The sequence below is a fragment of the Tympanuchus pallidicinctus genome, unplaced genomic scaffold (genome assembly GCF_026119805.1).
Source record: "Tympanuchus pallidicinctus isolate F22 unplaced genomic scaffold, pur_lepc_1.0 scaffold10, whole genome shotgun sequence".
Taxonomy (NCBI): Eukaryota; Metazoa; Chordata; class Aves; order Galliformes; family Phasianidae; genus Tympanuchus; species Tympanuchus pallidicinctus.
This window is the reverse complement of record NW_026294619.1, coordinates 9,466,393-9,478,710: the sequence shown is the minus strand read 5'-3', so window position 1 is coordinate 9,478,710 and position 12,318 is coordinate 9,466,393. Positions and strand designations below refer to the sequence as shown.

Below are 12,318 nucleotides of genomic sequence, written 5' to 3'. Positions count from 1 at the left end.
AAAGATAAGTCTTCAAATCTTAGTTTTTGAGATATGGCACCTTATTAATATAGGAGACAATTTGCAACAAATACAAGCAAATAATAATAAAAGCGTCTGCTATTGATCGAGTACTCAAAAGTCTTACATATAGAACATTTAACTGTTGAAGGCACTTCAAAGCAGAAGCAGTTGGGTCTATAGCACTTCTTACAGTGTTCAGCCAAGTAGCTCCAGAAAACACAGCGTAAGGCAGCACATCTTGTTTCAGTTACTTTTGCAGCAGCGTGGTACAACAGCTCATGAACCATTAAAAAAATAAGACAGACACTGATACAGACACTTAACTCCACAGCCAAGACATATTCACTGTGCGCAACACAAGAGAAATTTCTGCATAAGCGCTTCAACTTTTAGACTACTTCTGAAAAAGCATTTCATCTTCTCTAAGGAGGAAGCATCCCAGTGATCTCGCCTGAGCAGTCTCCTAGCCATGCAGAACTCCTGTGCCGTGACGAAGCACTGCAGTTGTTATTCAGCCCAACAGAAAAGCATGCAAGCACATTAAGTCTCAACAAACTGTAACGGCCACAGGCTCACCGTCAAAGCAAGAAGCGCTGGCAAACTGCTTTCCTTCCTCTGAATCAACCCACGATACACTGAGACCCACCCTTCTGTCTTTCCCACAGCCGCCTTTCTTTAGGGATAGAGAGAACACATGCAATTTCCACATAGTTTCTTCAGCAAACACATGTTTTTAGGCTTAAATTAGTAATAATCATCTATTTCAGAAAGCTACACCATTGCCAGAGGGGGGAGACTATTCCATGCGAGAGCACCATCTCGCAGCAGCACTGCCCCAACTCCCTCCCTGAAAAAGCATTTCTCAGCTCCTCCACAGCTGCTTTATGATGGCACGACTTGCAGGCTGCTCGCAGTATTTTTATCACACCAACCTCCAGAGGCTTCTTCCTAACTTGTTCCTCTTTCCTTCAAGAGGAGAAGGACACGGCACATCCTATAATAAAACATCCTTGCCAACTCCTCATTGCCGCGTTGGGAATACACGGCAGAACGACGGTTCTCAATGTGCTTTTGAAGGAGAAGAAAAAAAAAAACGACCCCGCCGCTCCCACTGCCATAAAACCACACCGCGCACACGGGCTCCCATGCAATAAAAGAATAACCGCGCCGTGATTGAGTTCTCAACTTCCTCAGTGCCCGCAAAACGGGAGGGCACGGGGGGAGGGGGGATGTGAAAGGGGGATTCTAGAAGTACAGGGCCCCGCGGCACCTGCCCGGAGGGGATGAGCCGTACGCACACGGGATATCTGGAGCTGAGGGGATCGCCGACTCCAACTCCGGGTTGCACGCACCCAAGGAGGCCAGAAGCCACCTTACACCATAACCAGCACCGGCTTCACCGAGTGAAGGGGAAGCGACGCAAACCGGCAGCACGGGGAGACGAGAGGGCACCCCACGGACACCGACACCCCCGCGCCGCCCCTAGGATGACCGCCACCGTCCGCAGGCAGCGGGGAACGCACCGGGGCGGGAAGCGCCGCTCCGAACGGCGGCGCACAAACTTCCCCATCGCGCCCGGGGCAGCGCCGCCCGCGGAGCAGACAGCGCCGCAGAGAGGCTGCGGGCAACCGGGAGGGGGCCGCGGCCCGCGCGAGTAACGGTCCTCACACTGCCGGCGGGGCCCGTTTTCCCCCCGCCGGGATCCCGCACGAAGTTTCCCCCAACTCTCCCGTAGCCCCCGACCCCGGAGCGGCTCGGGTTTCCCCGCTCCTCCTCTCTCTCCGCCCCCCCCCCCCGCCTCGGGAAGGAAAAAGTTGCACTTACTGCAGCAGAAGCGGGAGAACACCAGTCCCAGCAGCCCCAACCCCGGGGGCAGCGCCGAACCCGCCCGGCGCCGTCTCCGCTGCCACCGCCACCACCGCGGGGAGGCACCGGCCGCTGGAAAAAGTTCCCCAGGACCGAGAGGAGCCGGCGAGACGCGAGAAGCGGCTCCGATCCCTGCCATACTCCAGGCTCGGCTGCTGAGTCGCTCCAGGTCCGGCCACCGCCTCCCCGCGCCGGGCGCGTTTAGCGGCGAGCAGCGAGCGCTGCGCCGCCCCCCGCCCTCCGGAGCGGGCCGCACCACCCCGCCGCGGGGACAGGGGGACCGGCGGGCTCCCACCTCCTCCCCCGCTTCCTTCCTCCCCGCCCCGGGGCAAATCGCCTCGCCCCACGCTTCCCGCCCCACTCGGAGACACCGCGAACCGCGCCCGTCTCAAGGGGGGTTCCCGTTAGCGATGCGGCGAGCGCCGGGAGCCGGTGGGAGGGGGTGAGGGCGGCCTCCCCCGGGGGGGTGTTGGTACGGCCCGCCCCGCCCCCTCCCTCGCCCCGCCCGCCCACCCGCCGCCGCCCCGAGCCGGGCCGGGGGCGCCGCGCTCCTCAGCGGGAGGGGCGGTTCTACTCGGCTCTTGCCCGCCTCCCCCGTCCCGCCCGGTCCGCTGGGAAAGGGGGAGGCTGTGCCGCGCGAACTGCCGGCTGCAGTCCGAGTGCCGCGCCTGAGGGTTGCGGTGCGGGCAGGCCGTGCGGGAAGGGAAGGGAAAGGCGCTTCCTTCCTTCCTTCCTTTCTTCCTTCATGGGTCGCCGGGGCGGGATCGCGCCACAACCCTCACGGTCCACCACAAGCCCTCAGCGTGTGCCCACAAGCGTTGGTCCTCTCGACACGAACTTCTCCCGGAGCACCGAGGGAGTCCTGAGGGGATGAACAGGCGGCAGCCTGGCAGAACGAGGGGTCCGGAGTGGAGGCCGAAGCCCCCCGGGGCTGGGCGGGAGATGGCACCGAGGAACGCCAAATATGGCCCTACGCAGCCCTCGAGGCCCTCGGGGAGTTTCTGTCACACAAGCGGCAGGGATCCTGGGCTGTGGCACGGTGCCCGACTGTCCCCTGGGTCAGGCTGGTGAGGCTGAGAAGGGGGAAAGGGCCTCGAGCCCCTGCCTGAGGTCCTCGGGGCCCGTCCCAGGGCTGGCTGCCACCGGGTCGGACGGCTGGAGGTGGCTCTTACAGGCAGCGCAGCTTCACTGCATCCCCACACCAAACTGAATGTGGGCGCAGTGTTGCTGAGTGCACCCCTAAGTCTGGTAGCCATGTGCAGGAGCTTGAAAGAATGAGGCTGAGAGTGGGGTCTTTACAATCTGGAAATGCTTTTTCATCTCAAATGCATTATCATTGCAAGAGTGCAAGAAAAGTACTGAATCGCCAATTATCCTATACCTGGTGCTAAGATATCCATTGGCAGTGGGTTCCCTATAAGCCCGAGAATCACAATCACAGAATAATAGGTGTTGGAAAGGACCTCTGGAGATGATCAAGTCATCTGCTTGATGCAGCATCCTTACAGGAAAGCATTTAGGTTTGTCTTGAATACACCTCCAGAGAAGGAGACCACCATACAGTGTAATATTCGATCATTTTCTTCAGTGGTGGGCACAAACTGCAGTTTCTCCCTGAGCCATGCATGGCTAAGCTTATCAGATGCTCACAAAGGAATGTTCATCCAGTCCACAGCTATGCAGAACGTTTGCCAATTAACTGCCCTCATTAGTTTGCAGCTGTGAAACAAAACCAAATTCAGGCAAAGAGTTACTGAGGCAAACTGTTAGCAGTGATGAATGTTGTACATTCGTCACCATTTTGGAGGGCAAACAAACATAACTGAGAGTACTCTCAGAGTTTTGTCAAATCAGTTTGATTCCCTATGTCCGGAGCTCAGCTCATATGAAATTCTTCTCAAACCAGTTTCACCTGGAACTGGGGTTCCAGTCTATGCAGGTGGTGCATAGGTAGGATCTTATCCAAAACTGTGTCAACAAGTTTCAGGGAAAGCTTGCTTAAAGAAAGAAGGAATATGCAGTGGAGTGGTCTTCCCACTGCTGAAGCTTCAAAGTCTGATCATTTCATCTGTTGCTGGAATCTTTGCCGTTTTGATTCCATGGAAACCAGTATATCCCTCCACGCCAATAAATCTGGATAAATATAATACTGAATTAATCATTAGAGTCTAATTTGTTTTTATACTTAGAGCCTTTTTACTTGGGAAAATTGATGAGCTATCTGCTATAGCAGAATAATTTACGTTAATACAGCTTTGCTGATATAACATTCCAGGTAGACGTATTAATTGTGCATAATTATTCCATTTCCCTGCATAGACAAGTCCTATATAGATAAATCCTTAAATCCCCCTTTATACTTAACAATCGAATCAAATTACATCTCATAATTACATTTACACCAAGTTCAAGGCACTCTTAAGCCGGGCAGGAAATATAATGGGGCCGTACTATAATTGAAAGTGCAACCCTTAAAATCCTATTTGTGGCAGCTATAATCTAATTGTCATCTGCTATATTATTTTCATTTCTACTCATTCCAAAGTAAGAAAAGGTATAAATTCCATTAAAGGGAAATGTTTTGAAGGGCTAACACGAAAATATGTGCATCTATTCACTGTGGCTAAGGAAGCAAATGCGGTTTGTCATATTTCAGCAGAACTGTGCCCAGACTGTAGGTAACTGCTGCTAGTGCCAGGTTCAGCGCAGTTGTAATCAGGCGTCCTGGGGACTTTGTGATAGGAAAGGAAATTTGACTTCATGACATCAAAGCTAAATTTGGCTCTCCGATGCTTAGAACACTCCTGAAGGTATGATGCTCCAAACAATTAATCCTGCATATTATTGAATAAATGCATATAGGACACACTGGCTCACTTTTTGTAATTCCATTGTTACTGGCATATTTTCTCATAAAGAAATGTTTTTTCCTGAGCTGGCAGCCGTCCTGTTCGAAAGGATCTTTGTGCTGCAGAGACACAAAGGACCAGACTCTCTTTCCAGCCCGCTTTCCCCCCTTCCCGTTCCCCTATCCCCACCATTGTACACCCACCTGCCCTTCCCCCCGTGAAGAAAAGCCCTTCCCCTTCATTTAGGCTGGGTTTTTGGCAAGGCTTCTCCTCTCTGTTCTTAACCCTTGTGGTCATTTGAAAACAAAGTTCTGAAGCAGTGTGAAATTAACTTATATGCATAACATTTGAAGTGACGGCACAAATTCCCGCTGGAATGAAGGGCCATTCACTTCAGTGGGAATCTGTAAATAGATTTGTAACAGAACCAATGCGCTTTTCTGAAAACTCTCGCTGCCATTCTCATGGGTGGAACCGGGCCTCCCTAGCAATGTTTCTGCACCACCACCCATTATGGCCTTTTAAAATAAAAATACAATGAAACAGCCCAACAGAAGTCCACAAGATGAGACATTTTGCCTGCTGCTGGGTAGAATGTCTGTGATTTGCTATCAGGTGCTTGTATTTCCACAGAGAGTGAGAACTGCATCTTTACCAAAGTTGGAGTCATCGTGTCTGTCCATGCAAAACTTCAGACGAGGTTAACAGTGCTGTGTGGAGACAGACGTCTGTCCAATTCCTGCTCCAGGAAGCCACGGAACTGCATCTCTGCGGGCATGATTGATGCCAGTTCCAGAAGGGTCAAAGGTGCAGGGAACGTGGGCTGCATATTTATCTGCACGCATCTCCCATTTCTCAGTGCTCTGGTCGTCCATGAACTTGTTTGGGAAGGGCTTAGAAGGGCTCCTTGCAATGCACAAAGTTTTGTTTATTGCTTTTGAAATGTGCTCTTAATAGTGCTGGGTATGCTTAGGAATCTTTGGGCAAAGGATACTCTATAACTACACTTCTTACTGAGAGATGACTAAAACTAGAAATAAATTCTAAAGTTGGATTATTCTTACTTTTTTTTTTTCTGCTTTCTGCATATAGTGTGATGCAGAATGGTTTGTTATGTCATCTCATAGAAAATTCAATCACAATATTTTGATTTAAATCATAAGCAAGCTTAGCCAAGAACAACATACATACAGTTGTATATGATGTTTACAAAATCCATTTGCCAAATATTTTATTAATTGAAGATGGCATTTAAATCTTGTACCTTTAAGGAGAAGTCTGAGAGACTGATTCCCTCTGTACTGCTGAGTGTGATTAAGAAAACTTCGGTTCTCCTGCACACAGAGCAACCCAGCTCTCATCTGTTAGTGCAAGACCTTTTCCATGTCTCGGCAGAGGCTGAGAGCTCATTCTTCATTTCACAACATAGTAAAGTAGGTCTCGACAGTAATTATCCCTAACCTTACGTTTCATATCCGTGGTCAGATGTACACATCATCCCCTCTTCAATTAAATGGAGAGCTCCGTTGTCTCAGCCAAGAGGTTTTAGACTCCCAGCCAAACAAGCAAATTCCTTATCCATTTCTGACAGGCAAAAAAAAAAAAAAAAAAAAAAAGTAAGCAAGGAAATAGTCCGGTTTGCAGTTACATCTCTCTGATTACCACTTACATCCCTGAGAAAGAGGACAGAAAACATAAGGATTCCTCTTGGAAGGACGCTTGCAAGCCAGACAATGCTTCCTCTGTTTTCTTTCTGCTCTGCTTCCCTTTACTGTAATCTCCTGCGCTCTTTCTGTGAGCCTGTTTTCGGTGCTTTCTCTCTTTTCATCTTTAACTATTTAGGTGTACTTACACAGATACGTACATGATATTTTACATTAATAAGTACAGAAATACCCCTTGATTAATTTGTAGCTGTGTAGACGAATGCACAGCTTGTGTATATCATTTTGAAACGATCACATTTCCTTCCAAGACATGACCAGCAGATATTTAAGATGATCAAAAAGAGAACGTGGGAAGTTTGTCACTCAAAGTAGTCCCGATGCTACGTGAGAGGATGCTTGCCATCCCTCTCAGTGTTTTGCTCGTGGCTCAAGGAATCTGCTTTCTTGCTGGGTCAAAAAGAGCAAAGATTAGTTCCTAGGGAAAAAAAAGTTTATCCCAGCGAGGTCACAATTTCATTGTGCATGTCGACCTTTCACAGTGATCTTCTCATTGTTTCTATTCACTGACATGGTCCCAGCTCCAGCAAGAACTTAGCTCTTAATTCAAGGAAAAAGCAGTTTTTGCATTCATTTTAATGGGATCTTTTATTCATTTTTAGTATCATTACTGTTACACCAGCTTTACTTAATTATGAGAGAAGAAGCAGGCTTACAATTCCCGAGAGAAATTTTCTGTGTTTTTTTTTTCTTCTTAGACTTAGCCTCTTTGTCTTCTCAGCTTCTCCTCCCTTAGTCCTTTTAATTTTCCTTGAGTACTTATACTTAGCTTAGAAATAAGCACATTTTCATGAGATTTTAACTGCTTTAAGTGGTGTAATCTTATTTTTTTCTTTCCCATCATCTTTTCCTCTGTGTTCTGATCTCTAAATGCAACAGATATTTCTCAGGAGCAGGGTCCACGAACCCAAAGGTTGTGCCTGCATGTGTCCTAGGGACACAGCTTGTATGTGTAATATAAGAAAAATGAATCAGGGTAAGGTCACAAGGCAACTGCAGCAATATATATATTCCTGCTCTTTACATCCTCATTTTATACTTGTAACCATATTCACTTCTGCAAATTCAAAGACTTGCAAAAGGTTGAAATTGCCATGGTTCACTAAGAAAATTTCACCTTAACCATATCTGTAGATTTCTGCTATATAAAGCTTAAGCTCGCATACCTTGCAGGTTCTATGATGGCATTTTTGAATGTGTGTCAGAATTAGTGTTGGCCTGAAACTAAATTAAGGTTTCAGTCTCTGAATAATTTTTAAGTGTATTTTCAATCCTTTACAGATCAGGTCTTTTAAAACTTTGAGTGGGAAAGACAAGTGTGTATTAATTTTAGACAGCTATTTTTACACTTGCGTAATTGAATTCAGAATTTGCCCTTCTGCCTTCAACCTGAAAAAAGTAGCCTAGAAGGTGCTGACATGCCTTTCTTCCCTTGAAAAAGATTTGTAAACTGAAGAAATCTTATTAAACTTTAAAAACTAGTCCCTGTGCACTGAGTGCTTCATTTCTATATAGCTTTATAATAGATGCTCTTATACACAATTCTCAATATGATATGATACGATATGATAATCTCTACTTTAACATGAGCAATTGTTGGTCTGTCTCAAGGTGTGCCTTTGAACCAGGGGATGAACACTGGTCCAGATCACTGGTCCAGATAGAAAACATTACTGAAGTTGAGGTCTTCATCTACATTGCATCTTCTACCACTTAAATTATTCCCATGTAGAATAGAAAAATGCATTTATACAGATATGAATAGCCTTTTTTTTTCCTGTACAGAAAAGTGTGCTTCTATTGATAATAACTGCATCTAAATTGCATTTATGTAATGCTTTTACCTCATGATCAAACCTGTTATGCAACAACCAAAAATCTGTGTGAATTAAGGGCTTGTGAGCAGTGGATTTTTTCTTTGGTGGTCCAGCCAAAACATGGAAAGAAAAAAAACCCACCAACAACATTAACCTGTGCAAAGAAGAGAATATGGCTTTTTTAATGAATGTTTCTGCCCTCTTCAAGTTAGGCCAGTTTCTGGACAAAAGCACTTTTTAAACGTGAATTATCAGTGTTTCAATTTGGAAATATTTACTGTCTCATTGTTTCAATTCTCCAGAACTGGACACTTCTACCATTTGCTGGAAGCTGTCCCAAATTCACGTTTTCCAACTCTGTAAAAATTAGGCTTGCCTATGGCAGCGGGGGTGGAACTAGATGATGCTAAAGCTCCCTTCCAACCCAAGCCATTCAGTGATTATTTTGTCAGAAGCAAGGCAGGAGGAGGCAAGGATACATCTACACCTTACAGAAGGGTTCACAAGGTCTGAGAGTTTTTTTCTTTGAATTTATTGTAATCTGCTCAAAAAGGATTAAGTAACCCAAAAGAGGCTATGCTGCAATGAAAATACAAAAGTCTATTTTAAGCTGTTGCTGAACAATTATTTTGAAGGAATATTTTATTCCAGGTGTACAATACTGAGAGACCCAACATGCTTTTAATTCTTCCTTTAATAGACACAATCAAGGAAGAATATAGATTAAACTGGTAGAAAGCACACGTGTAGCTTTAGGTAGGAGAAGAACCCAATTGCAAAAAAAAAAACTTGCTCTAAGTTGTATGTGCATGTAAATACCTTGCTAAACAAGGACTGTAAAATGTATTTTTTCTGCTCATAAGCTCACACCTGCTAAGACACCTTGTAAAATTAGTTGCATCCTCAATAATACCCTTCAACAATGAGTTCCAAGGTCTAATTATATGTTTGATTATATATTTTCTGTCAGCTCATTTACATCCAACTACAATCAACAGCATGTCAGCTGGGATCAATTCTTTGACAGTGATTTTATTATAGTTTCTGTGTAATCGTACTTTGGTGTATCCACCCTGTTCCCACCCGTGAGCATATGGTATCTTCTTTTATGCATCTGAATTAGAGACAAGCACCAGCATTAAATATGAATCTCTTGGCTTTTGACGGTTGCCAGTCCTCGAGTTGTTTGCAAATGTTTTTGATATCAATTTCACTTCTGTACCACAAGTGCTTTGTTAACATCTGCCCTGCAGCAGATGATCATTTTTATTTACTGACTTATTCATATATCTATATTGTGGTGTGAAAACATATTCATAACTCTTGGGCTTTAATCTGTGGAAGGAATACAACACAATGAAACACAGCCTTGCTTTGCACTTGAGAGGAAAAATGCATTATTTCTTTGTTTTTCAAGGTAATCCCAGATATAATAGGTAGTATAGCCATAATGAGTTCAGTTCTTTGATGAAATTCTCCTTCCCTAAGCCAAAGAGCCATGCTTTCTCACACATCTATAGTCTATCAAATGTTCTTGGAGGATCTTTTTGCACCAGATGCTGTCTTGTTTCTCTTTGTGCTTCAGATTAGCTCCCTAAACATTTTGGCACACACAAAGAATTACGCTAACTAGTAACTGACATGTACTGTTTTTCAGACTTTTTCTTGCAGAGTTGCCCAGTCGTGCAGAGCCACAAAAGTGGCTGAGTTCACTCTGTCATTAGTGAGAGCTTGAAGTCCCACTGTCTCATGCTTCTGCAGTGTATGTGTGTGGATTAAATTGCATGACTTTGTGTTAGCTCTGTACACCTAGATAAGTGACAAAAGTCTATGAGTATTTACATCTTGGTTGTGTAAATGATTGCATGTGGTCAAGGAAGGGCAGCATCCAGCCCATAAGTTGTGTTTTCCAAGAAGATTCCATGATCCTACCAAAGATTTGCCTGTAGCTTTGAGTGAGCTGGGATTTTCACTGAATTGTTTCAAGCTGAAATGATCATTTTATATTAGTTTTAGTGATGCTGTGTAGTTTTTGGGTTTTTTTTTAGTCAGAAAATGAGTGTGAATTTAAATCAAAACTTCCCACTAAAATGCATGTACCAGTTTCAGAAAGACTGAAATTTCCAGTGGGAGTGGTGTCTAAGAGTGAACAGCAGCTTTGTAGGACGGCTGTGCAAACCCCTGGGCCTTTTTGCTGAAATACACTTGCTAGATGAGACCTCTTAAGCAGACAGACAAACACGAACTGATAAAGCAAGAAGTCACAGAAGTGTTCACGTGAGGATTCACATGCGGATGTGCTACTTGAAGTCCATGTGCAGTTTCTGGCTTGGGCAAGAAAGGAGCTTGAAGCTGAGCGGTGAAGAAACATGGAAAACAAGTGGCAGGAAGGCTGGCTTTCAGAGGCAGCACTGTTAAGTGTAGATATTCAGTAGACAGACTGAAAAAGGCCTACTAGGTTACTTCCACTAAAATGAAATACTGTTATTCAGCTGTTATGACTGTGTCTATTGTTCCTGCTCCATTTTAGAGTGAATATTTTTATATCTTTTATTGTTATAACAGCAAGGATAGATATTTTTTTTTTCAATTACTGGAGAAGCTACTGAAAGTGTAGTTGTAAAGTGACCAAAATTGTTCACACCAGTGAGTGTAATTTGGCAAATAATTATGACTGAAAAAATATGGAAGCAGTATAAAAAGATCTGAAATGTTTCATTTCAGAAACACCAACTGCTTATTTTGACATTTTTTAATGAATCATTTTGGCTTTTCCTTTCTCTTTCAAACAACATTTTTTATTGGTAAGTTGTCTACATTTTTTAAGGTAAGAAAGAATTAGGGGTCCATTTTCTGAGAACAAAATGGAACATTTAAGTGAAAAACACAAAACATTCTTTTTTATTTCAGCGGAGCAGGCAATTTTATCCTTAGTTTTCTATCTAACAAAAAAAATCATCGTTTTCTCTGCTGCATTATTAATGATTGTAGATGTCAATAACCCAATGTATGCATCTCAATTTAGACCTACTTCCTTCCTCTCGGAAGGAAGAAGAAAAACAACAGAACTGTGTGTCAATGCCATTGTATATTTTCATAACGCTGCCATGCCACACAGAGAAATAAAGGTAGCTACGCCATTTGTGAGTGCATGACTGTCCAGACAAGATCCTGAGAGCCGATGCATGTTAGCAGAAGAGCTCTGAAGAAGCCTGGTTCTGCCATATGTGGCAGCTTTGCAGGAGCAGCTGTCATAGCAAGGACCTCATCAAAAACCCAGAGTTCATTGCAAGACTGGCTTAGAGCTGTACAATATACATAGTTATAAGGAAAGGCGTGGGCTTTTTTTATTTCCTCCGGTCTTGGAGATCTGCTGAAGAAGCAGAACGGGACAGCTGCAGAAGTAGAAAGCCTGATGTGCTCAAGAGTGAATTTCTGGAAGATGTGTTTGAAATACACCAGAGCCATGTTTTAGAGCTTTGGCATGGAAGCACAATATGCAGAACTCATAAACTGGGCAAAGAAGAGTTAAGATGCATGGCACAATTCCAGGGTATACAAGTGTTAAGTATTAAAGAAGCTGTGCTGATGCAGAAGAAAAAAGGGGGTTGGACCACGTTCTTTCAGTTATTTTTTTTTATAAATTGTTGTAAAGCTGATCCAGTGATGCTCCACCAAGCATCTGTTGGCTCCTGGTACAGCACAGAAACCCCCAGTGCAGAATTCTCATGAAATGGCGAGGCTCAGGGACCCTGTGATAGGCCCTTGTGCAGAATGCCTGTGTTACCCTATTCTACTGAGAGTCTCCATACTGCATTCTTCCAGCTCTTTCTCCTGTATTATTGAAAAAAAAAGATATTTTGTAACTGCTTATGCAAGCTCCTTTGTAAGTGGAAATGGCTCTATATCCCCCTGGGTTATCAGTAGTAAATTGAAGTTTGCATGTGCCAACTCTTTCACATCTGTGTGTAAAGAAAACTGAGGGGATTAGTCTTAATACCTTAGAGATAGATAAATATTTACTGAGTTTGATTCTGTCATCCTTTCATGGCCAACACT

At 44.6% G+C, this 12,318-nt stretch overlaps 1 protein-coding gene across 2 annotated transcripts in view; it reads right to left on the bottom strand.

Moving 5' to 3' along the window:
- The window catches only part of NECTIN3 (nectin cell adhesion molecule 3), a 59,775-nt gene extending 57,627 nt beyond the window's left edge, over positions 1-2,148 (bottom strand). For both annotated transcript variants that reach the window (XM_052705768.1, XM_052705778.1), the window contains exon 1: positions 1,828-2,148. In XM_052705768.1, coding sequence (XP_052561728.1) covers positions 1,828-2,008 — 181 coding nt within the window. In that variant the 5' untranslated portion in view covers positions 2,009-2,148. The remainder of the gene's footprint in view (positions 1-1,827) is intronic.
- Positions 2,149-12,318: the final 10,170 nt, after the last annotated feature.